Source organism: Pseudophryne corroboree, chromosome 5, assembly GCF_028390025.1.
Source record: "Pseudophryne corroboree isolate aPseCor3 chromosome 5, aPseCor3.hap2, whole genome shotgun sequence".
In the NCBI taxonomy this organism is placed as follows: Eukaryota; Metazoa; Chordata; class Amphibia; order Anura; family Myobatrachidae; genus Pseudophryne; species Pseudophryne corroboree.
The window spans coordinates 144,005,260-144,029,924 of record NC_086448.1 but is presented as its reverse complement, the minus strand read 5'-3'; the positions used below and the strand labels follow the sequence as shown (position 1 = coordinate 144,029,924).

The following is a 24,665-nucleotide window of genomic DNA, read 5'->3' as shown; positions in this document are numbered from 1 at the left end:
GACACAACTGAAGATAGGAGGACACAGCACCCTGCTGTAGCACGCTGTTTTTAAAGGAGAAGCTGCCCGCGTGGATCTGGAGGTAAGCGCTCATCCGCACAGCGGTGAGCGGCTAAAAAGGAAGAGGAGGCCGGCACCATAGGGGCGCCAAAATACTATTTTTCTACGCCCCCCCAACCTAAAAACATTCCAGCGCCCCTGTGCAGAAGCGTGGAAAAAGCGGCTCACGGAGGGTCAGTATGTGCCTCCGTTGCCACAGTCCCACTGGGGGGCAAGGAGCCCCTAGAACCAGAGCCCATAGCTGCTATATTCTCCCCATATGTGCCTGTGGCTTCAGCAACACCAGCAGTGTGTTCCGCCCCAGAACCGTTACCCTCAGAAGCAGACCTGATATAACTTGCAGTATGAGGTAACACAGTACAATTATTAGCAGCACTATATCCCTAAACCCAAACCCCTGCGCAGTGTAGTCAGCACCAGCAGAGATAAAGGAGAGATATGGTGACTAAATCACAGAGAAAAATACGTATTACAGTATATCTGTGAAAATCCTATATTAAATAACACCTGACGCACCAAGCCCCCTCAGGTTATAGAATATAGGGATAGCAAGTTGAGTGAAAGACACGAGATGGACACCACTCAACTATCAATGCACACACAAATAGTCACAGTTTGTACAATGCAGAGGTTATTACAGACAATAATACTGCACTGGACTAGCTTACACAGCTATATAGTCAATAGATATAACACTACACAGTGAGAAACTGGATGTATATCACAGGGTAATTGTACTATAAACCCCTGACTAAATGCACTCTCTTACTAACACTGACTAAAAAGGCAGGTAGAATACTTAAGTGTCATGCAAAGGCCCAGCGCTGACAACCAGGCGGCTTTACATAGGAGGATTTGCCCAAGCAGTCCCAGGAACAGTGAGCTGAAGAGTAATGGCGCCGCAGACACTGGCAGGGAGTGAGGAAAGACAGAGATGCAGCTCCAGGGCGGGAACACTTGCTGGAAATGGTGCCCTGGGGCTGGAGCTTCAGGTCTAAGCCTTATCCCCCTTGCTGGCAAAACCACCGGGTACTGTGGGCGATATTAAAATCGGTTTTAAGAGAAAACCTGACCTGCGCCCATACCCTGGTGATCTAGTGGGATCGCCTGTATCCACAGTGTCCACCACCAGCACGCACGGCCCGCCTCCCACTGACCGAGCCGGATCGCGATAAAGACCAGGTCCCGTGAGCGGGACCCACTTACCACCTCCCGAAGCGCGGCCATGCGATCCTGGAGAGCCCCAGCCGTGTGTGTCTAACATGAAGAAAACCGTAGCCTCCGCTGTAAGTACCCGGCAACCAGGGCTCGGGAGTATACAGTGCCGCTGGGGAGAGTTGGAGCTGCAGCAATGAATGTCACAAGACATTTACCACCGCTGCTGCCCTTGAAGTCTTCACTTTTTACCTCATAAAAAGCTTTTCTCAGGGCTGCTTGGAGCAGCCCCTCTGTTAAGTGCCTGCTTACTGCAGCACCAACTGACAAACTGAGCTCCTGTGCTGGGAGGCGGGGTGATATAGGAGGCGGCGCTGTGCATTCTGGGAACAGTCAAAGCTTTGAGCCTGTTGGTGCCTCGGATCAAGATCCTACTCTTCAGTCTACATCCCATTGCCCAGACTTGTGTAGCCCAGTGTACCCCGCAGCAGAAAAATCATTATGCACAGGTTGTGTAACTTAGTAACTAAAAGCATTACATACACTGGTGAGTTTCATTCACAATTAGTATTGTCATCATTTCATTCAATTAGAAATCAGAAATAGATTGTTACACGTTACAATGAAATGGGTAACATTACATATATATATATAGATATTTTTTATACTTACAGCTATAATCTTGGCAAATAATATACTGAAACCTGGATGTACTGCTCCATTGAGAATAGCTGCAAAAGTTCCAAACATGATATATGGCCACTCTGATTTATTTAGCTTCAGCAGCCTAAAAAATGAAATTTTAGGAAGTTTTTCCTATAAAAAGTATAAAAACATTACATTAGTGTGCATACTTGTATATATGTGATTTGTGATCCCCACATGCTTGCAATATGATACACCATGCCTGACATCTAAAAAGTGATCCGTTTTCCCACACTGCCCCCGCCATTCCTCTACCCATTACAGGGTTTAGGGATACTCCACAAAACATAGTAGGGCTTATTTACTTCCATCGCATTTACATACCTCCCAACATGACCCTCTCCAGGAGGGACACAATGCTCTGCTTCTGGACTTTTCTCTTAATCTATGATTGCCGGCACCTGTGTTGAACAGGTCAATGGATAAGAAAGGTGTTTCAGCACAGGTGATGGCAATCATAAATTAAGAGGGAAGTCCAGAAGCAGAGCATTCTGTCCCTCCTGGAGAGGGTCATGTTGGGAGGTATACATTTAGGTGCATCATTTGCACTAGATCAGGGATGGCTAACCTTGACACTCCAGCTATTGTTGAACTACACATCCCAGCATGCCCTGCTACAGTTTTGCTATTTGGCCATGCTAAAACTGATGCAGGGCATGCTAGGATGTGTAGTTCAACAACAGCTGGAGTGTCAAGGTTAGCCATCACTGCACTAGATCATACTGTAGGTTATCTGACTCAATCCTAAGGACCACAAACAGTTCATGTTTTCCAGGGGCTTATTTACTTCCATAGCATTTACATACCTCCCAACATGACCCTCTCCAGGAGGGACACAATGCTCTGCTCCTGGATTTCTCTCTTAATTTATGATTGGCAGCACCTCTGTTGAACAGATTAATGGATATGAAAGGTGTTTCAGCACAGGTGCCAGCAATAAGTAGTAAGAGGGAAGTCCAGGAGCAGAGCATTCTGTCCCTCCTGGAGAGGGTCATGTTGGGAGGTATGTTTACATACCTCCCAACATGACCCTCCCCAGGAGGGACAGAATGCTCTGTTCCAGGACTTTTCTCTTAATTTATGATTGCCAGCACCTGTGCTGAAACGCCTTTCTTATCCCTAAACCTGTTCAAAACAGGTGCCAGCAATCATAAATTAAGAGAAAAGTCCAGAAGTAGAGCATTTTGTCCCTCCTGGAGAAGGTCTTGTTGGGAGGTATGCATTTACATACCTCCCAACATGACCCTCTCCAGGAGGGACACAATGGAGTGGAGAGGGTCATGTTGGGAGGTATACATTTAGGTGCATCATTTGCACTAGATCATACTGTAGGTTCTCAGAGTCAATCTTAAGGACCCCAAACAGTTCATGTTTTTCCAGGTCTCCTCAGAGAATTGCAAGTAAAATAATTAGTTCTACCTGTGAATCTTTTAGAATTAATGAGAGTAATGAATACACATGTGCACCTGCTAAGTGACCTTATAAATGTGACCTGTTTGTGAACCTGTGGTGCAACTTTGTGAATCAATGCACTAAACAATACCAACCAATTAGATACTTCCATTTTCTTACACTAGACAAAGATTGTAACAATTCAAAAACATCTAACGTTTTTCCTTTATAATTTTCATTGCCAACTTTTTGAATGTTTCCAAATGAGAAATTGTATAGGAAAGAGTAATTTTTTTAACCCAAAAAGCTACCGAAAATGAGTTGTCCTCCCAAACTACAAAGAACAGGGGCCACTGATTATTATTAAAGTCAAATGGGTAGAGGACATTGCTTAGGCCCTGTACTTTACAAGTCATAGATATTGTCCATGTAAACTTCAACCATACTTAACTACATTTGTGCTGCTGTTCTGAGGGAGAACCGGAGTGGCAGGTCCAGGCCTGTGGGGGTGCAGATATATTTAAAAAGCGCCACTATGGGAGTATGAGGCATCTAGGAGATTGGGTTACTCTCCCAGACTTTCCAGCAAAGAAGCAAGTATGACTTCAGCAAAAAAAAAAAAAAACTACAGATTCTTCAATAGGTAAAAAAAACGCAACTATTTATAAATATTCACATTTGTAATGAGGACTAGGAAAAAGATTCTGAAAACAATTACCGATATGGAAAAGGGGCCCATCCACAGCACTGTGAGGATATTTGTGGATCACATAACTATGAGCACTGTGTTACCTTTTCATCATCCTCTGCTATTTCTTCTTCCTCTTCAGCTTCAGACATTGAATACTTTCCATTGGAAATATTGGAGTGCAACCTCTGTATCAGTGATGGCTTTCCTTGATCGTTATCCTTTGTTTCACTATCTTCTGCGGTTTGTATGGACTGGAAGAGTATCAATTACAGGAGTTAATTATTGTCCATGGCTTTCTTTAGATGTGCCACAAAACATGCCATACAGTTTCTTGACAAATGGAATTTATAGAATGACATTCAGCAAAGGATTTGGAATTGTTTAGGGAACTGCAGCCCACCAAATGCCTTGATATACCACATACAGCAGAACCACCAGCTGCCAGGCCACCAACAGCTATGGCATACCCCCATGCCCACACATTTCCTTAAATGCAAGGCTTGTTTTTACCATATAGGCAAATTAGGCAGCTGCCTATGGCTCATTTTCTCAGGGAGCAACATAACCTGCTTTAATGCTATATGTATTTCATTTTTTCTTTTTCCATGATTGCTGTTTGATTTTATACCAAACACCTATACAGGCATGAATATGTGGGGCATACAATGACTTGTTTAGCAGGTATAGCACTATCAATGCCTAGGACAGTGAGGCAAATAAATGTACACATTTTGGGATTTATTTAAGAGGCAAAAGCCAGAATAAAAGGCTCTGGGTAAGATTTATTAAGCCTGGGAAAGTGATAAAGTGGAAGGTGATAACGCATTAGCCAGTCAGCTCCTTTTTAAACCCAGCCTGTAACATGGCAGTTAGGAGCTGATTGGCTGGTGCTTTATCACCTTCCACTTTATCACTTCACCAGGCTTAATAAATCTGCCCCTCTGTTACATATGTTTCCTATTTACAATCAGAGCTTTCTCCAACATTACCGTAGTTACCAGAGCTTTTAGTCATCCACATAGACATCTATGGAGATGGTAACAGTGAGCAACTCAATAAATAGCAAAAACTAATGCCAACTCCGGATGGGGCAATCTTACTAAACAGTTGAATCTTGTATCTTAAAGTTGTGCATCTCTAATGTTGTAATTGTACCTGAGCTGTTGCCAGTGAATGATAGATTCCTTTGTTTTCCAATAATTCAGAATGTGTTCCTTGCTCGGCCACAGCGCCATTCTCTAGCACAACAATAAGATCCGCTGTCCAAATTGTACTCAGACGATGAGCAATGACAATAGTGGTGCGTCCTTTACTGGCCTAGAAAGGGATATTATTGCTATTACTGAGTCTGATGATGCTTGAACCCACAAAACACGTTTGCCTCTATTGTACAGAGAGAATCATGTGACATCTGGAATTTCTGTCACATGACAGACATGGCGCTTGTAACTGTTACCTTATCTAGAGCCGCTTGTACAACAGATTCACTCTCAGTATCCAGAGCGGAGGTGGCTTCGTCCAGCAGAAGTATTTTAGGATTCCGTACTAAGGCTCTGGCTATTGCTATCCTTTGCTTTTGGCCACCGCTCAGTTGTGCTCCTCGTTCCCCAACTAGAGTCTCAAATTTCTAAAGAAATATAAGAAAATAAAAAGGTAAACAGGAGAAGACTACACACTGCATATTTTTATTACTTGTAATCTCAGGAATAATCAGAGATAATTACAACATAGATGATCATCATAAACAGTATGACTTATGAATGTGACTTCTCTGATCAGCACACTTTTTATAAAGCAATCAGTATGTATATATTCCAAGGGTGCGGATCATTAAATCGACACTGTCTAGGTCGACAATGTTTAGGTCGACCACTATAGGTCGACAGTCACTAAGTTGACAGGGTCTGAAGGTCGACAGGTCAAAAGGTCGACATGAGTTTTCCATGTATTTTTGGTGTCGTTTTCTCCGTACAGTGACCGGGAAAACACAATTAGTGCACCATGTCCCCTCGCATGGCTCGCTTCGCTCGCCATGCTTCGGGCAAGGTGCCTCGCTTCGCTCGGCACAGATTACCATTCCATTCGTAGTCCACGTGGATCGTTAAGTATGAAAAAGTTCAAAAAAATAAAAAAAAATTGGAAAAACTCATGTTGACCTTTTGACCTGTCAACCGAGCACATGTCGAACTAGAAACCCTGTCGACCTTCAGACCCTGTCGACCTAGTGATTGTAGACCTATAGTGGTCGACCTAAACATTGTCGACCTAGACAGTGTCGATTTTCACTCCAGATCCCATATTCCAATAACAATGCAATACAGAAGGCCTGGCCAAAATGTGGCTCTCCAGCTTTTGTGAAACTACAAGTCCCAGCATGCCCTGCCACAGTTTTGCTATTATGGATGTTAAAACTGTGGCACAGGTTGGCCAGGCCTGCAGTACATGGTCATTTTCTTAATGCGGCATTGTTCATTTAAACTGTGTATTGGCTGAGGATAAATAGTCTGTTGCCAAATGCAACATGATCTGAGGATGCTCAGAGTCAACTGCAGCCAAGTGTGTCCCTAAATGAGATTCTGGGTGGGAAATGTAATAGGGACTGAGTTTGCCGGAGGTCCAGGATTTTGGTCGAGAATTTCCTGTATTTTAAATAGGTTGGTTTCGCCTTGTAAATGATTGCCGCTTTAAAATAAAATACAGGCATTCTCAGCCAACATCCCGGGCTTCTGGCAAATTCAGACCTAACACATTTCCCCCTTGGCCTTCATACCCTCTTGTGGTAGACCGTGAACCCCAAACTAATACAAAATGGCTGCAGATTAGAATAAAGAGCTGCAATTTTTTATAATAAGATACCAGTCTTAAATGACCGCTATACAGCATGTGCTTTACAGCATAAATAAGAAATAAGTTTGACTTTTTTGGTTGAAAATATGAACTAAAGTAAATAAATCTTAAAGTCTGACAAAATGACATTTAGTGATGAGTGTGCAGGAATATGATAAAGACAAAGAGGTGAGGCAGTCGCGTTTCTGGGAGCGTCACTTGCTTTTCATAAGAACACACAGGAAACAACTGAATTCTGCAACTGATCTGACTTGGTGGAGATCAGATCTCAGCCCTTACTGCATTTTCATTGTTCCTGTTATACTTTGGCAACTTTGTAAAAATAAAAAAAGGTTAAACACATAAGGGTGCCACATATAATGCATGCAATACTGATGTTCTCTATAAATGAGCAGTACTACAAACAAACAAAGAATGCAAAGAGGTAAAGTACAGAGGTAAAGTAAAGAGGTAAAGTAGAGGTAAAGGTAAAGTAGTAGGAATTTAGACATTTGTCTGGGCTCACTTTTATTTTGAGGACCATCTTCAAAAAGCTGTAATTAGGCATGTGGCACCCCGTTCCCTGAGTGGAGCATATAAGTGCACCAGTGCAAGCCAAAGCGTTCTGTGATGCACATACAGCCATCTTTCTGAGTTGCAATGCATTACCTGTCAGTCAGCATAAACTATAAAGGCTCCTCTCCTGTCAGACTGCAGGTACTTACATCAGGTAGTGCCATAATGAAATCATAGGCATTGGCTTCTTTAGCTGCAGTTTCAATTTCTTCATCGGTCACATCCAACCTGCCGTATTTGATGTTCTGCTTAATGGTTGTTGCAAACAGGACCGGCTCCTGACTAACCACACCAATGAGTTCTCTGAAATACTGGACATTCAGAGACTGTATATCATGGCCATCAACCACTATCTGAAAAATAAGTTCAGACAGAAGATCAGTGACCCACAAATATAAATTGGTTGCAAGATGAGTTTTTGTAATCAATGGATGTTGAAATAAAATGTATCTATAAAATGAATGGATAAAACATTTACCGTGCCCCCTTGTGGGTCATACAGTCTCTGCAGGAGCTGCACTGTGGTGCTTTTACCACATCCACTTTGTCCAACCAGTGCCACCGTCTGACCAGATTTAACCTTCAGGTTGAATCCTTTTAAAATCTTTAGTGAAGCAGAATATAAAAAGAAACACACATATATCAGAAAATAATACAATTATATATACATTTGTAAAATACAATTATGCTGGTATTCGTAATTTAAAGCTTCTCTCCACCTTGTCATATTTTACTAATGTGCCCCCAACTCTAACTAGGTCCATGCAGATGTTTTTTCCCCAAAGATCACCATCTTCCCCCAATTTCACACATCTCTAGCCATAGAGAATTAGAAGTTGCGTTGTCTCAGAACTGATGGTCCGCAGGACGCATCCTATACTATTAGTGGGGCATATTTTATGCCTTAGTTTTGCACTTTGGCAGACAAGAACAATTTTTGGAGCATACCACGCAATATAACAAACCACACACACACACACACACACACACACACACACACACACACACACACACACACACACACACACACACACACACACACACACACACAATAAAGATAGCCCTGATGTCTCTAAGCCAATCAGGATTTGAAGACAAAAAGATAAGTTTAATTAAATAAGAGGGTGATTCTAAAGTGAGAGTTTAGACTTTGATGTGACATTTATTCCTTTGCACAGAATTTCTCTAAAGAGTTTCAAATTCTCCACAAACCTTGGTGCACTTTTATATTGTGGAGTTGTCCCAAGATGTGCCTCTAGTGGAGTAGTCGAGAGGAATAGCGCATAGGTTGCCATTCTGCTTAGAGGCTCAGCCCACCTTTCCACTACACTCATTGCCCCCAGCCACCATAGCCATCCTGCCTTCCCCTGCACTGTAGTTTGTAGCACTCCCACTCCCTCCACTGCTCCCGCTAAGAGCACATGCTCATGGGGGAGTCGCTGACTGACTCTCTCATCACAGACTTGGTGTAGAAAGTCACACTTGGCCTGTTTAATCAATTTTCAATTAGACTACAACTCATTTGAGTTTTCTATACATGAAAATGTAGTGGTGTTCTTCTATATGTCAGTGAGTCCCGAGTCCTAGCCTGTAGGTTTATCTACCACTTTGCTGGGGAGGCATTTGATATGCCGGCTGTCGGGATCCCGGCGCTGAGCAAACCGGTGCCGGGATCCCGACAGCCGGCATACCAACAATTATTCTCCCTCTTGGGGGGTCCATGACACCCCTGGAGGGAGAATAAATAGTGTGGCGCTCATAGCCCGCAAGGGGCTCTTTTGTGATCGCCCCGCTCCGGCATGCCTTCGGTTAGGATCCCGGCGCCGGTATGCTGGGTGCCGGGATCCCGACAGCCGGCATAACGTAGTAGACCCCCTTTACGGATATTGATTCTAGGTTAAAAGTAAGTCACCTCTATTCAGGGACGTAGGGAGGGCGGTTCCGGTGGAGCTTGAACTACAGGCGCCCAAGACAGTACAGGGAGCCGCAGCTCGACTCTGCCGGAACCTCCGCCTGGCCGCAAGCAGCTTACAGCTGCAGCTGTCAGTCACTGACAGCTGGAAGCCCGAGCTGCATTATATCTCTCCCTCCCTTCCACTTCGCGACTTGCATGTGATGTCACGCGTCACATGCAGGGGCGTCTGACATTATGACATCAAACGGGCGGAGAGGCGGCCATACTCAGAGGGACTGCGGAGATGGAGCAGCAGAAGTCGGGTATTAGGAGCGGGGCAGGTGAGTATTGTTTTTTGTTTTCTTTTTTCTCTTTAGTGTTTGTAAGCGGCGCTACCAGGGGGCACAGCTACAGGGGGCACAATTACTCTGGGCACAGCTACAGGGGCACACCTACTGGGGGCACAGCTACAGGGGGCACAACTACTCCTGGCACAGCTACAGGGGGCACAACTACTGGGGTCAAATCAACAGGGGGCAGAGCTACAGGGGGCACAACTACTGGGTCCATAAATATGGGGGGCATAACTGTGGCCACGCCCCTTCCCTATAAAGCCACGCTTCTGTTTTTTTTACGTGCGCCTTCAGCGCGCACAATGTTTAACCTGGGGGGGGGGGGGGGGGGGGGCACCAAAGGAAACTTTTGCACTGGATGCCACAAGATCTAGTACCAGCCCTGGTGGCCACGCCCCCAATTCAGTACAGGGGAGGGGGGAGGCGTCGAAACATACCTTGCTCCAGGCACCATGACACCTTGCTACACCTCTGCCTCTATTGCTGTTTTGTTTTTCAGCACATCAAATATGCTTATCAAACACAAAAATATATTTGTGAACCTTATAGCATACTTGCCTACCTAACCCTCTCCATGAGGGAGAAAATGCTTTGTTCCTGGACTTTCCTGGTAATGTATGATTGCCATCACCTGTGGTGAATCACCTTTCTTATCAATTAACTAGCTCACCACAGGTGATGGCAATCATACATTACCAGGAAAGTCCAGGAACAGAGCATTTTCTCCCTCATGGAGAGGGTCAGGTAGGCAAGTATGCCTTATAGTAGACCAAACTGAGCTGAAATCTGTTCCTATGAGTCATGAGCCTAGTTTTGACTGTTAGACCCTAATAGGCAAAACCATGTGCACTGCAGGTGGGACAGATATAAAATTGCAGAGAGAGTTAGATTTGGGTGTGGTGTGTTCAAACTGAAATCTAAATTGCAGTGTAAAAAAAATAAAGCAGCCAGTATTTACCCTGCTCAGAAACAACATAGCCCAGCCAATTCTAACTCTCTCTGCATATGTTATATCATACTTGCCTACCCTCCCTCATTCTGCAGGAGACTTCCTGAAATAGCAACAATCTCCCTCACTCCCTGAATAGTCCAGCAATCTCCCTGATTGCACCTTACCCCCATTATGTAGCGGTTACATTTTTTGGGGGGGAAAAAGAAATCAGAGATATATACATTCAAAATAAGATTTTACTCACCGGTAAATCTATTTCTCGTAGTCCGTAGTGGATGCTGGGAACTCCGTAAGGACCATGGGGAATAGCGGCTCCGCAGGAGACTGGGCACAATTAAAGAAAGCTTTAGGTCACCTGGTGTGCACTGGCTCCTCTCACTATGACCCTCCTCCAAGCCTCAGTTAGGACACTGTGCCCGGACGAGCTGACATAATAAGGAAGGATTTTGAATCCCGGGTAAGACTCTTACCAGCCACACCAATCACACTGTACAACTCGTGATACAATACCCAGTTTAACAGTATGAAAACAACTGAGCCTCTCAACAGATGGCTCAACAATAACCCTTTAGTTAACAGTAACTATGTACAAGTATTGCAGACAATCCGCACTTGGGACGGGCGCCCAGCATCCACTACGGACTACGAGAAATAGATTTACTGGTGAGTAAAATCTTATTTTCTCTGACGTCCTAGTGGATGCTGGGAACTCCGTAAGGACCATGGGGATTATACCAAAGCTCCCAAACGGGCGGGAGAGTGCGGATGACTCTGCAGCACCGAATGAGAGAACTCCAGGTCCTCCTCAGCCAGGGTATCAAATTTGTAGAATTTTGCAAACGTGTTTGCCCCTGACCAAGTGGCAGCTCGGCAAAGTTGTAAAGCCGAGACCCCTCGGGCAGCCGCCCAAGATGAGCCCACCTTCCTTGTGGAATGGGCTTTTACTGATTTAGGATGCGGCAGTCCAGCCGCAGAATGCGCCAGCTGAATTGTGCTACAAATCCAGCGAGCAATAGTCTGCTTAGAAGCAGGAGCACTCAGCTTGTTGGGTGCATACAGGATAAATAGCGAGTCAGTTTTCCTGACTCCAGCCGTCCTGGAAACATAAATTTTCAAGGCCCTGACTACGTCCAGTAACTTGGAGTCCTCCAAGTCCCTAGTAGCCGCAGGCACCACGATAGGTTGGTTCAAGTGAAAAGCTGATACCACCTTAGAAAGAAACTGGGGACGAGTCCTCAATTCTGCCCTATCCATATGGAAAATCAGATAAGGGCTTTTACATGACAAAGCCGCCAATTCTGACACACGCCTGGCCGAAGCCAAGGCCAATAACATGACCACTTTCCACGTGAGATATTTTAGATCCACGGTCTTAAGTGGCTCAAACCAATGTGATTTTAAGAAACTCAACACCACGTTGAGATCCCAAGGTGCCACTGGAGGCACAAACGGGGGCTGAATATGCAGCACTCCCTTCACAAACGTCTGAACTTCAGGCAATGAAGCCAGTTCTTTCTGGAAGAAAATCGACAGAGCCGAGATCTGTACCTTAATGGAGCCTAATTTCAGGCCCATAGTCACTCCTGTTTGTAGGAAATGCAGAAATCGACCTAGTTGAAATTCCTCTGTTGGGGCCTTTTCGGCCTCACACCAAGCAACATATTTCCGCCATATGCGGTGATAATGCTTTGCAGTTACATCTTTCCTTGCTTTAATCAGCGTAGGAATGACTTCCTCCGGAATGCCCTTTTCCTTCAGGATCCGGCGTTCAACCGCCATGCCGTCAAACGCAGCCGCGGTAAGTCTTGGAACAGACAGGGCCCCTGCTGCAGCAGGTCCTGTCTGAGCGGCAGAGGCCATGGGTCCTCTGAGATCATCTCTTGAAGTTCCGGGTACCACGCTCGCCTTGGCCAGTCCGGAACCACGAGTATTGTTCTTACTCCTCGTTTTCTTATTATTCTCAGTACCCTTGGTATGAGAGGCAGAGGAGGGAACACATAAACTGACTGGTACACCCACGGTGTCACCAGAGCGTCCACAGCTATCGCCTGAGGGTCCCTTGACCTGGCGCAATATCTCTCTAGTTTTTTGTTTAGGCGGGACGCCATCATGTCCACTTGTGGACGTTCCCATCGATTTACAATCAGCGTGAAGACTTCTGGATGAAGTCCCCACTCTCCCGGGTGGAGGTCGTGCCTGCTGAGAAAGTCTGCTTCCCAGTTGTCCACTCCCGGAATGAACACTGCTGACAGTGCTAGTACGTGATTTTCCGCCCATCGGAGAATCCTTGTGGCTTCTGCCATTGCCATCCTGCTTCTCGTGCCGCCCTGTCGATTTACATGGGCGACTGCCGTGATGTTGTCTGACTGGATCAGTACCGGCTGGTTTTGAAGCAGAGGCCTTGCCTGACTTAGGGCGTTGTAAATGGCCCTTAGTTCCAAAATATTTATGTGTAGGGAAGTCTCCTGACTCGACCATAGTCCTTGGAAGTTTCTTCCCTGTGTGACTGCCCCCCAGCCCCGAAGGCTGGCATCCGTGGTCACCAGGACCCAGTCCTGTATGCCGAATCTGCGGCCCTCTAGAAGATGGGCCCTCTGCAGCCACCACAGCAGAGACACCCTGGTTCTTGGAGACAGGGTTATCAGGCGATGCATCTGAAGATGCGATCCGGACCACTGGTCCAACAGGTCCCACTGAAAGATTCTGGCATGGAACCTGCCGAAAGGAATTGCTTCGTAAGAAGCCACCATCTTTCCCAGGACCCGCGTGCAGTGATGCACCGATACCTGTTTCGGTTTCAGGAGGTCTCTGACTAGAGATGACAGCTCCTTGGCTTTCTCCTCCGGGAGAAACACTTTTTTTCTGGACTGTGTCCAGGATCATACCCAGGAACAGTAGACGTGTCGTCGGAACCAGCTGTGATTTTGGAATATTCAGAATCCAACCGTGCTGGTGTAGCACCTCCTGAGATAGTGCTACTCCCACCAACAACTGCTCCTTGGACCTCGCCTTTATTAGGAGATCGTCCAAGTACGGGATAATTAAAACTCCCTTTCTTCGAAGGAGTATCATCATTTCCGCCATTACTTTGGTAAACACCCTCGGTGCCGTGGAGAGTCCGAACGGCAGCGTCTGGAATTGGTAATGGCAATCCTGTACCACAAATCTGAGGTACTCCTGGTGAGGATAGTAAATGGGGACATGCAGGTAAGCATCCTTGATGTCCAGGGATACCATGTAATCCCCCTCGTCCAGGCTTGCAATAACCGCCCTGAGCGATTCCATCTTGAACTTGAATTTTTTTATGTATGTGTTCAAGGATTTCAAATTTAAAATGGGTCTCACCGAACCGTCCGGTTTTGGTACCACAAACAGTGTGGAATAGTAACCCCGTCCTTGTTGAAGTAGGGGCACCTTGACTATCACCTGCTGGGAATACAGCTTGTGAATTGCCTCTAGCACAGCCTCCCTGCCTGAGGGAGTTGTCGGTAAGGCAGATTTTAGGAACCGGTGGGGTGGAGATGCCTCGAATTCCGGTTTGTACCCTTGAGATACTATTTGCAGGATCCAGGGATCCACCTGTGAGCGAGCCCACTGATCGCTGAAATTTTTGAGGCGGCCCCCCACCGTACCTGGCTCCGTCTGTGGAGCCCCACCATCATGCGGCGGACTTGGAAGAAGCGGGGGAGGACTTTTGCTCCTGGGAACCTGCTGTTTGTTGCAGCCTTTTTCCCCTACCTCTGCCTCTGGACAGAAAGGACCCGCCTTTTCCACGCCTGTTTTTCTGAGTCCGAAAGGACTGTACTTGATAAAACGGCGCCTTTTTAGGCTGTGAGGGAACATGGGGTAAAAATGCTGACTTCCCAGCAGTTGCTGTGGAAACTAGGTCCGAGAGACCATCCCCGAATAACTCCTCACCCTTATAAGGCAAAACTTCCATGTGCCTTTTTGAATCTGCATCCCCTGTCCACTGGCGAGTCCATAAGCCTCTCCTAGCAGAAATGGACAGTGCACTTATTTTAGATGCCAGCCGGCAGATCTCCCTCTGTGCATCTCTCATGTATAAGACTGAGTCTTTAATATGCTCTATGGTTAGCAGAATAGTGTCCCTGTCTAGGGTGTCAATATTTTCTGACAGGGAATCTGACCACGCAGCGGCAGCACTGCACATCCACGCTGACGCAATAGCAGGTCTAAGTATAATGCCTGAGTGTGTATATACAGACTTCAGGATAGCCTCCTGCTTTCTATCAGCAGGCTCCTTGAGGGCGGCCGTATCCGGAGACGGTAGTGCCACCTTTTTAGACAAACGTGTGAGCGCTTTATCCACCCTAGGTGGTGTTTCCCAACGTGACCTATCCTCTGGCGGCAAAGGGAACGCCATAAGTAACTTCTTAGAGATTACCAATCTTTTATCAGGGAAAGCCCACGCTTCTTCACACACTTCATTTAATTCTTCTGATGGGGGAAAGACTACGGGTAGTTTTTTCTCCCCAAACATAATACCCTTTTTAGTGGTACCTGGGTTTATATCAGAAATGTGTAACACCTCTTTCATTGCTTCAATCATGCAACAAATGGCCTTAGTGGACATTAGACTAGACTCATCGTCATCGACACTGGTGTCAGTATCCGCGTCGACATCCGCGTCTGCCATCTGAGGTAGCAGGCGTTTTAGAGCCCCCGATGGCCTTTGAGACGCCTGGACAGGCACGAGCTGAGAAGCCGGCTGTCCCGCATTTGGCATGTCGTCAAATTTTTTGTGTAAGGAGTCGACGCGTGCACGCAATTCCTTCCATAAGTCCATCCACTCAGGTGTCTGCCCCGCAGGGGGTGACATCCCTTCTATATGCAACTGCTCCGCCTCCACCTCATTATCCTCATCAAACATGTCGACACAGCCGTACCGACACACCGCACACACACAGGGAATGCTCTAACAGAGGACAGGACCCACAAAAGCCCTTTGGGGAGACAGAGTGAGAGTATGCCAGCACACACCAGAGCGCTATATAATGCAGGGACTAACTGAATTATGTCCCCTATAGCTGCTGTTATATATACTGCGCCTAAATTTAGTGCCCCCCTCTCTTTTTTACCCTTTTCTGTAGTGTAGCTGTAGACTGCAGGGGAGAGCCAGGGAGCTTCCTTCCAGCGGAGCTGTGAGGGAGAAATGGCGCCAGTGTGCTGAAGGAGATAGCTCCGCCCCTTTTTCGCTGACTATTCTCCCGCTTTTTTCTGGATTCTGGCAGGGGTAATTATCACATATATAGCCTCTGGGGCTATATATTGTGGTATTTTTGCCAGCCAAGGTCTTTTTATTGCTGCTCAGGGCGCCCCCCCGTAGCGCCCTGCACCCTCAGTGACCGGAGTGTGAAGTGTGTATGAGGAGCAATGGCGCACAGCTGCAGTGCTGTGCGCTACCTTGGTGAAGACTGATGTCTTCTGCCGCCGATTTTCCGGACCTCTTCTTGCTTCTGGCTCTGTAAGGGGGATGGCGGCGCGACTCCGGGACCGAACACCAAGGCCAGTTCCATGCGGTCGGTCCCTCTGGAGCTAATAATGTCCAGTAGCCTAAGAAGCCCAAGCTAGCTGCAAGCAGGTAGGTTCGCTTCTTCTCCCCTTAGTCCCTCGCTGCAGTGAGCCTGTTGCCAGCAGGTCTCACTGTAAAATAAAAAACCTAAATAAATACTTTCTTTCTAGAAGCTCAGGAGAGCCCTTAGTGTGCATCCAACCTCGGCCGGGCACAAAATCTAACTGAGGCTTGGAGGAGGGTCATAGTGGGAGGAGCCAGTGCACACCAGGTGACCTAAAGCTTTCTTTAATTGTGCCCAGTCTCCTGTGGAGCCGCTATTCCCCATGGTCCTTACGGAGTTCCCAGCATCCACTAGGACGTCAGAGAAATAGGATCATCAGTGCCATTTCCCTGTATTGGTTATAAGGCACATTGATCCCTATGGCTACAGTACATGCATTTTAAATAAGGTTTCTCCTGGCCACTTACAGTATATGGAACCTCTTGTAAAACACAATACACAAACAAATCCTGGAAAATATCAGTGTCTTTTCTCCAACAAGTAGATCTTACTAACTTTGGGGCTCATTTACATTTGTATGTCAGTCGTTTTTATGACACGCCTCTCAGATGTAGCAGTACACATCCGCGCTGATAGGTGTTACTTTCACAGCTCCCTGAAATGCTTTTTCAAAATTAGGCAAGTTTGTGTTATATCTTTCCCACCTGCAGTCACATGGTTTTGCCCATTAGGGGAAATTTGTATTTTGCAATCAACCTTGAATTAGGCCCTCTGTGTGGTGAAAGCCTGGCCGGAGAGAGCTCTTCTGATACCTCCCTAGTGGGCTGGAGACCCTTCCCTCTGTCTTCCCAAAGATTTTGCTATGTACTTATAAAGTATCATGGTGGAGTCCGAACCCATCTGTAAATTGCTAGCAAAGCGATTACTATACAGTTTTATGATTGCCAGGACAGCATCAGATGCAACACTCCAGCTGGGGATACTCTGCAAATTGGCCCAAAGCAAGAGATAATTTTTAACAATGCAAATGTATGTTAGTAAATCTACCCCTTAGCATCTCTCAGACATGGGATAATCTGTATTATACAATGTTACACAAAATAACCTAAATAATTCAATAGTACTACAAATAATGTAAAGCTTTAAATCCACAGTTGCTGTAAACATGTATTCTCCACTTCTAGATTGCGAAGTTGATGTGGAAGTCTAAGTAGACCATTTTACATATTAATTGATTTTTTTGATTGAACAAATTAATCAATGAAGCAATGAAACTGGAAATCATCACATGATCTCTTACCTGAACCTTTGGTCTTGATGGATAACAAAAACGCACATTTTGAAATTCAATATTTCCCTTTAAATTATCCGGCTTGTAACCCTCTGTTGAAAAGCTGTTTATTGTGGACGTCTACAGTTGTAATAAAGATATATAAATATTAGTAAATGGTGAAGCAGAAAACATACTATTCGAGATTCGAGAGCAAGGCTTTGTATTTCCAATTTATTCCATTAACACAGTGTGATCCATATATAGAAATAATTTAAAACATTCACAATTATAATTTTAAAGCTACCATACCATGGTGAAGTTATAGCTATATACACCTTGGGTTTAATGCTTGTGCTATCTGTGCTAGAGCACAAAAAAAGTGAACTGATTGATGGAAATAATGTTCTTTGAAATAAAAAATCAGTACTCTATGAGTAAATGTAATAGGCTCAGATGTTTCAAAGTCATAATGATAAAAAGGCTTTTTACTATAAAAATTCTTAGAATAAATTCAAAGATATTTATAACTTTTAAATATTGTAATGTATTATTTATATCTTCTTTGTGTTACATATTGAGTATCCATATCTGGAATGTTTCAGACCAGGAGTATTTCAGATATGGGATTTTGCAAGATAAGAGAATACTTGTTATCCAGATGGATCCCGGGGGTCTGCGGCAGAACGGTGGGAGCGTCTGGTGTGTCGGTGTGTGGGTTCGCGTTGTCAACGACGGGGTCAAGCGTGTTGGCGAGGGGGTCCCTCGTGCCAGGAGTCAGCAATGGGTCCTGGGAGTAGTGATGGTGAGGGAATGCCTGCAAAGCCACTCCCGCACCTGTTTGTGGTTGGCCACGGACTCCAGTGACATCACTACAGGGCTGAAATAATATGGGTTTTGGAATATTTCAGTTAACAGGTATCTGGATGACAGACACCTGAAACGTTTATTATAATCCATGGCGGATTTTACCTATGAGTTGCACGACTGTAGCACCCCCCCCCCCCCCCCCAGGTAAAATACACCACCCAGCTCAGTGTCAATGAAACCAGATGCAGTCTGTGACTGGCTTGACTGTGACTGATAGTGACTTCCTGTTGGAAGTCCTACCTGTCAGTCACAGACACACAAGATTAGTCCGATTGGCAAGTGCAGGGCTGTATCTACCCATTGGCCAGGATGGCACTCGCCAGGGGTGACAGCCAAGCAGGGGGTGCCGCCCGACAGTGCCACACTCGGCCAACGGGTAAAATCCCTTAAGCCACAGTGTCTGGCAATACCTGCTGTGCTGAGCTGCCTGGGATCGCTCAGCAGGCAGGAGCTGGCGCCGGTGTCCGGCACCGCAATGCACTACAGGGAAGAAACTGAATATAAACTACAACTCTCAGCAACCCTTGCTGTTGGGAGCTCCCGGTGGCAAGGGCTGCTGGGAGTTGTAGTTTATTTTCAGTTTCTTCACATAGTTTGGTGCGCTGCCGGACACCGGCGCCAGTTCCTGCCTAAAGAGCGATCCTCCGCCCTCCATCCCAGGCAGCTTGGCACAGCAGGTATTGCCAGACACTACGGCTATCTGCTCGGATGTAGTGGGGTGGGGACTAGGGCTATGTGCTGTGTGGGGAGGCTATGTATGTGCTGGGAGTGGGGGAGGCTACTGCTACAGTATGTGCTAAGGGTGGACTACAGCGATGTGCTAGGAGGGGGATGGGGACTATGGCTATGTGCTTGGGGAGGGGGACTATGGCTATCTATGCTGACAGGGAACTATTGTTATGTGATGGAAGGGGGGTGGGGACTACTGTATGACTGTGTTGGGAGAGGTGGAGACTACAGCTATGCGCAGGGGGGACTACGGCTATTGCTTGGAGAGGTGGGGAGGCTATCGCTATTTACTGGGAGGGGACTATGGCTATGTGCTGGGAGGGGGATGGGGACTGTGCTGAGAGGTGGGAAATAACTATGTGCTGTTTTCTGGTGGGGGCTATGGCTATGTGCTGAGGGGGGACTACAGCTATGTACATTTGAATAGGAGAGTTAGGTAGTGCCAGTGCTGCAAGTATGGCGGTACTGTGTTCCAGGTAAGAAATTCCCAGCCAGTACGCCACCTTGCAGACACTTTGGGGAGAGGAGAGCGCAGCATGCGCCACTCCTGCCCCCTTCAGTCTGTAGACCAGCGGTTTCTCCCCCCCTTGAGTCCGGCGGCTGCAGCGGCATGTACTAAAATGCTGGTTCGTGAGCCAATCAGAGCTCGCGGACCAGCAGCCAATCAGGAGCCGCCGCTGCCGGACCACGAGCTCTGATTGGCTCGCGGACTGGTGCCAGAATCTGAGCTACAGGATGCCGCCACCGCAGGAGGAGACCAGACTGAGGGAGGAGTGGTGCGTGCTGCGCTCTCCTCTCCCTGACAGCAGCAGCAGACAGTGCCGGCCCCAGGCAGCCAGAGCCGGATTAAGACCATGGGGGGCCCGGGGCACTTAAGAGAGTGGGGCCCCTAATAGAGAAGGCAGAATATATATATATATATATATATATATACACACACACACACACCCAGGGCCTCGCAGGGACTAGTGGGGTACAACACAAGCCTAGAGCCGGCTGTATACCATGCCCCTTGTCAGCCTCACATACCCACTCCCCTGTGCCTCCTGTACCTGACACCCCTTTGGTCCCCGTCCCTCCACTGTATATCCCAGAGGAGGTCCCTTCCCAGGTGCGGGTGCGGGGGTTAGGAGGGAGTTTATGGGGTGTGAATGTGGGAGACAGTGGGAGTAGGATGTGTGGTGGGGTTAGAGAATTTGGGTGTATGTGGGGTGAACACGGGGACTAGGCTGTGGGGTGTAGAGGATTATGGGGTGTATGTGGGGGAATAGGGTGTGTGGCAGGGGTAGAGGGTTATGGGGTGTATTGTATGGGGGGACTGGAGTAGGGTATGTTGGGAGGTAGAGCGCTATGTGATGTATGTGCCCTGCACTCCCGTCCCCCCTGCCACACCGCAGATCGGATCTCTCTTCCGATCCGATCTGCGGTGCTGTGCTCCCCGGCTCCCGTCCTCACTGCAGCAGCAGCTGCGCACAGACAGGACAGCTGAGCTGAGCGACGGCTCAGCTGTCCAATAAAGTATGAATGAAGCAGCCTGCCGCTTAGTCATTGGCTGGGCACGCAGGCTGTTTCATTGATACATTATTGGACAGCTGAGCGGTCGCTCAGCTCAGCTGTCCTGTCTGTGCGCAGCTGCTGCTGCTGCAGTGAGGACGGGAGCCGGGGAGCACAGCACCGCAGATCGGATCGGAAGAGAGATCCGATCTGCGGTGTGGCAGGGGGCCCTTTTGGAAAGGGGGGCCCGGGGTACGTATCCCCCGGGCCCCCCCCTTAATCCGGCTCTGCAGGCAGCAGCAGCATCAACAACGGTGCGCTGCTGGGGGCACATCTGGCACTGTGGGGTCATATCTGTCACCGTGTGGGCATGTGTATCTGGCAATGTGGGGGCATATCTGGCAACATGGGGGCATATGTGTATCTGGCACCGTGGGGACATATCTAGCACCGTGGGGGCATATCTGGCACTGTGGGGGCATGTGTGTATATGGCACTATTGGGGGCATATGTGTATCTGGCACTGCACTATTGGTGTCGTATGTGTATCACGCCCCCATTTTCATTGGTAACGCCCCATGTGGCCACACCCATTTTTTTGCCGTGCTCGCGATGAAGCCATGCACATACAGTACTACTAAGAATTTTTTATACTTGCACCACTTGGTAGTACGCTGCACTGCACTTCTTTGCACTACTATTTGATTATACTACCTGGCCTTGGGTGGCGTTGCCTTCTCAGCCAGGCCAGGCACTGCTGATGTCTCCTCAGTGTTATAAGAATTACTGTGTGGGCATAATGTGTTAAGGGAACTGCTACTGTGTGGGCATGATGTGTATAAGGGTGACTACTGTGTAGCGTAATTTGAATTGGGGGAACTATTGTATGGCCATGCCCCTTTCCCACAATATCTTGTTACTTTTTTGCACATGCACCTTCCCTATTTCAAAAATGGAGGGCGCCAGTCCCTTTCTTTGCCAGGGGCGCCCGGACCCCTAGATACACCCCTGGGCAAGTGTTTCCTCTCTCCAGGACTGCCAGACTGGGCTCTGATAAGCAGAGAGCTGGCTTCCTGTAGGAAGCTACTCCATGTCTCATGAGCCCTAGCCCTATGGACTGTGTATTCAGTGCAGTCCATAGCAGCTGGGGGTTTGCGCATGCACGGTCACACCACAGCATCTGCACATATGCAGGTCCTTGCACCTGCCAGATCCACTGCGCACTTGCCGGGACCCGGGACTTACCATCGCCTCTCCTCTCTGGGTTGGGGGTAGCTGCAGCCCCTCATACTAGATGTAAGTAGGATCCGTGGCTGATTCTAATCATTTTTATGATCAAAACTCACCACCAACTCATATATGTGTGTAAATCTGGCGCTGATACTAGTCAGTGCCTCCTCAGCCTCTGTCCTCACCGCACCTCAATGCTCACTGATGCCTGAAAGTCACAGGCTGCTACATTCACCCCTATTTCTTACCTGATCAATGATATTAAATATGTTATAGGCAGCTCCTCTTGCCACAGAAAACGCTTCAAAGTGAGAAGCCGCCTGGCCAATGCAATAACTGCTGAGGACCACACTGAAGAAAACCTGTAAGGATAGAATGAAATTAACCAATGATGGTAATAATTACTCTCACATGTAAAACTGTGCACTGTATGTACAGTTTTTAATGTTCCACCAAATGATATTATAAGCCCATGTAGCAGAGTCTGGAAACTGTGGTGTTGGTAATTAAAAAAATAAAAAATATATATGCGTAGAGCAGTACGGATGGTGTAATGGTTAGCATTACTGCTTCACAGCACTGAGGTCATGGGTTTGATTCCCACCATGGGCCTAACTGTGTGGAGTTTGTACATTCTCCCCGTACTTGCAAGGATTTCCTCCAGGTACTCTGGTTTCCTCCCACAATCCAAAAAATATACTGGCAGGTTAATTGGCTCCCAGTAAATAAATAACCCATTTGTGTAAGTGTCTGCGTGTGCATGTGGTATGGAATTTAGACTGTAAGCTCCACTGGGGCAGGAACTGATGTGAATGGCCAAATATTATCTGTAAAGCGCTACGAAGTATGTGAGCGCTATATAAATAACTGGTAATTAATAATAAATAATATACTGTATATTAGGTTTTTTTTATGCAGAGCTGATTATACTGTATATAAATCATTGCATGTTTTTTTTACAAATTAATTTAAAATGTTTAACTTACCACAAGAGTATCTCCAATGGTATATCCTTCGCCTCCCAGTATTAATGTTGTACCATACCAAAATCCAAGACCATAGGTGGCATATATAAAAAAATACATAAAGCCAACAGCCATCTGAGAAGTAATAGCTTTTCTTATCCCAATTTGTTTGGCCTCTCCCAAATTGTTTGTGTACCTGAAAATATACAAATGCGCATACTGTAAGATACAATAACTATCGATAGTTTGTTACCAATGGTTGATGGTTTTTGCCATTGATGGTGGAAGTCCGATGTTTCTCTGCTAATGATCAGGCAATTCTGTTTTGTTTGTTTTTTGCACAGAGCTTAGGCCCACCCTCTTCTCTGATTGACCCACCACTTCCCTTGACCCACAGTACTGATGCCTATCAATGGATTTCTGTCTATGGTTTCCTGTCAACAATATAAAGTACAAATGGCACCATTGATGGAAAACCATTTGATAGTCATCCCTAAAACACTTCTAATTGTGAATCTCTTTTACATGTAATAGCAAATAAAAAAAAAGACCAAAACCTTTTAATTTCTCTCTCTTGTCCTCCAAATGCCACCACTGTCCGTATTGAGGAGAGAACTTCTTCAGCCACGGCCCCGGCTTTTGCATAAGCTGAGAGCTCCTTGCTTGTCAGTGATACAACCATCTAAGGGATTACAATGGAAAAGCACAGCATGACTAGTGTGAATTTGAAGATTCAGATAACAAGATGCACTCAGGGAACTCACTGCTAAATTATTTATCATTCATACCATCCTGTGCATTGTTGCATGTATATGTGGTCTTGTTGCTAATAACACCCTGTGCATTGTAGTATGTACATATTGATTGTGTTAAGATTATATTCCAGCCTATGCATTGTTGCACTCATGTGCATTCGGTTATTTCTCTCTGTCCGTGTGTAGTGCAGCGGTATCTAGATAGGGTTCAGTAAATGTATCACCGTACTGCAACCTACTCTTGCCCAGCCTCCAATAGCCGCCTTTCCTATACATAAAACCTGGGGACATCTGAGTACGGGGTGGACCTAATCTGCCCTGGTTGAGGCTGCTATAGGTGAAGTCTTTGGCTGCAGGAGGCTAAAAGACTGCTGGGCAAGGGTAATTGCGTGAGCGTCACCAAGAACCATCAGATAGCCCATAGCACACTGTAGTCCGCATAACATTCACTTGATTAACTTGATATATAGATATTAAAATAGTTCTAATTATATTCTTCACAGTATTGTGTCATGACTTTTTGTGCCAAATCAGTATTTAATATTTTAGCATTTTGATTTAAGTGCCGTCTCCCCTTGTTTTGTGTTTGTTTGATATATATATTATATATATTTATTTATTTATATATCTAGATTTTTTTCTATTATATTTTTTAATGCACATTTTTTATTAGCTCTGAGTAATCGTTTTCTTTTCCTTAGCACTGAAAGGTTTTATATGTTCTACTCTGCAGTATTTAGAGCATATTAAGGGCGTGGATTTGAGTCACACGCAATGCTGGTGTTGAACTGTGGGTTTGCGCAGGTTGCCAGAGGGGGGACTTTTTCTCTCCTTCACTTTGGTGGCCGAAATGTTAATACATCTTGACATTGTTGATCCTGCTTCACCTTGTTAAGACAATGGGGGTCATTCCGACACGATCACTAGCTGCAGTTTATCGCAGCGCAGCAATCGGGTTGGAAATGCGCATGCGCCGCAGTGTGCAGGCGCATGCCAGATGGCCGAAGGCCGTCATTGCCTAGCGAACGCCTCTGTCTGATTGACAGGCAGAAGCGGTTACTGGGCGGGAGGGGGCTGGACGGCGGCGTTAAGCCGCCGTTTAGGGGGGCGCGGTCCGGCCAACGCAGGTGTGGCCAGACCATTGGGGGCGGGCCGCGGCAGCTGCGTGACACCACACGCAGCCACTGCGACCCGGGCAACAAAGAGGTTCT

The 24,665-nt window shown here is 46.6% G+C and overlaps 1 protein-coding gene across 2 annotated transcripts in view; it reads right to left on the bottom strand.

Moving 5' to 3' along the window:
* LOC134927392 (ATP-binding cassette sub-family B member 5-like) overlaps positions 1–24,665 on the bottom strand; it is a 382,371-nt gene that overhangs the window by 130,701 nt on the left and 227,005 nt on the right. For both annotated transcript variants that reach the window (XM_063921771.1, XM_063921772.1), the window contains exons 8-17: positions 23,257–23,381; positions 22,721–22,895; positions 21,983–22,096; positions 17,442–17,552; positions 7,884–8,009; positions 7,555–7,758; positions 5,460–5,630; positions 5,159–5,320; positions 4,105–4,254; positions 1,888–2,031 (exon numbers count right to left, since the gene is read on the bottom strand). In XM_063921771.1, the coding sequence (XP_063777841.1) occupies positions 1,888–2,031; positions 4,105–4,254; positions 5,159–5,320; positions 5,460–5,630; positions 7,555–7,758; positions 7,884–8,009; positions 17,442–17,552; positions 21,983–22,096; positions 22,721–22,895; positions 23,257–23,381 (1,482 nt within the window). The remainder of the gene's footprint in view (positions 1–1,887; positions 2,032–4,104; positions 4,255–5,158; positions 5,321–5,459; positions 5,631–7,554; positions 7,759–7,883; positions 8,010–17,441; positions 17,553–21,982; positions 22,097–22,720; positions 22,896–23,256; positions 23,382–24,665) is intronic.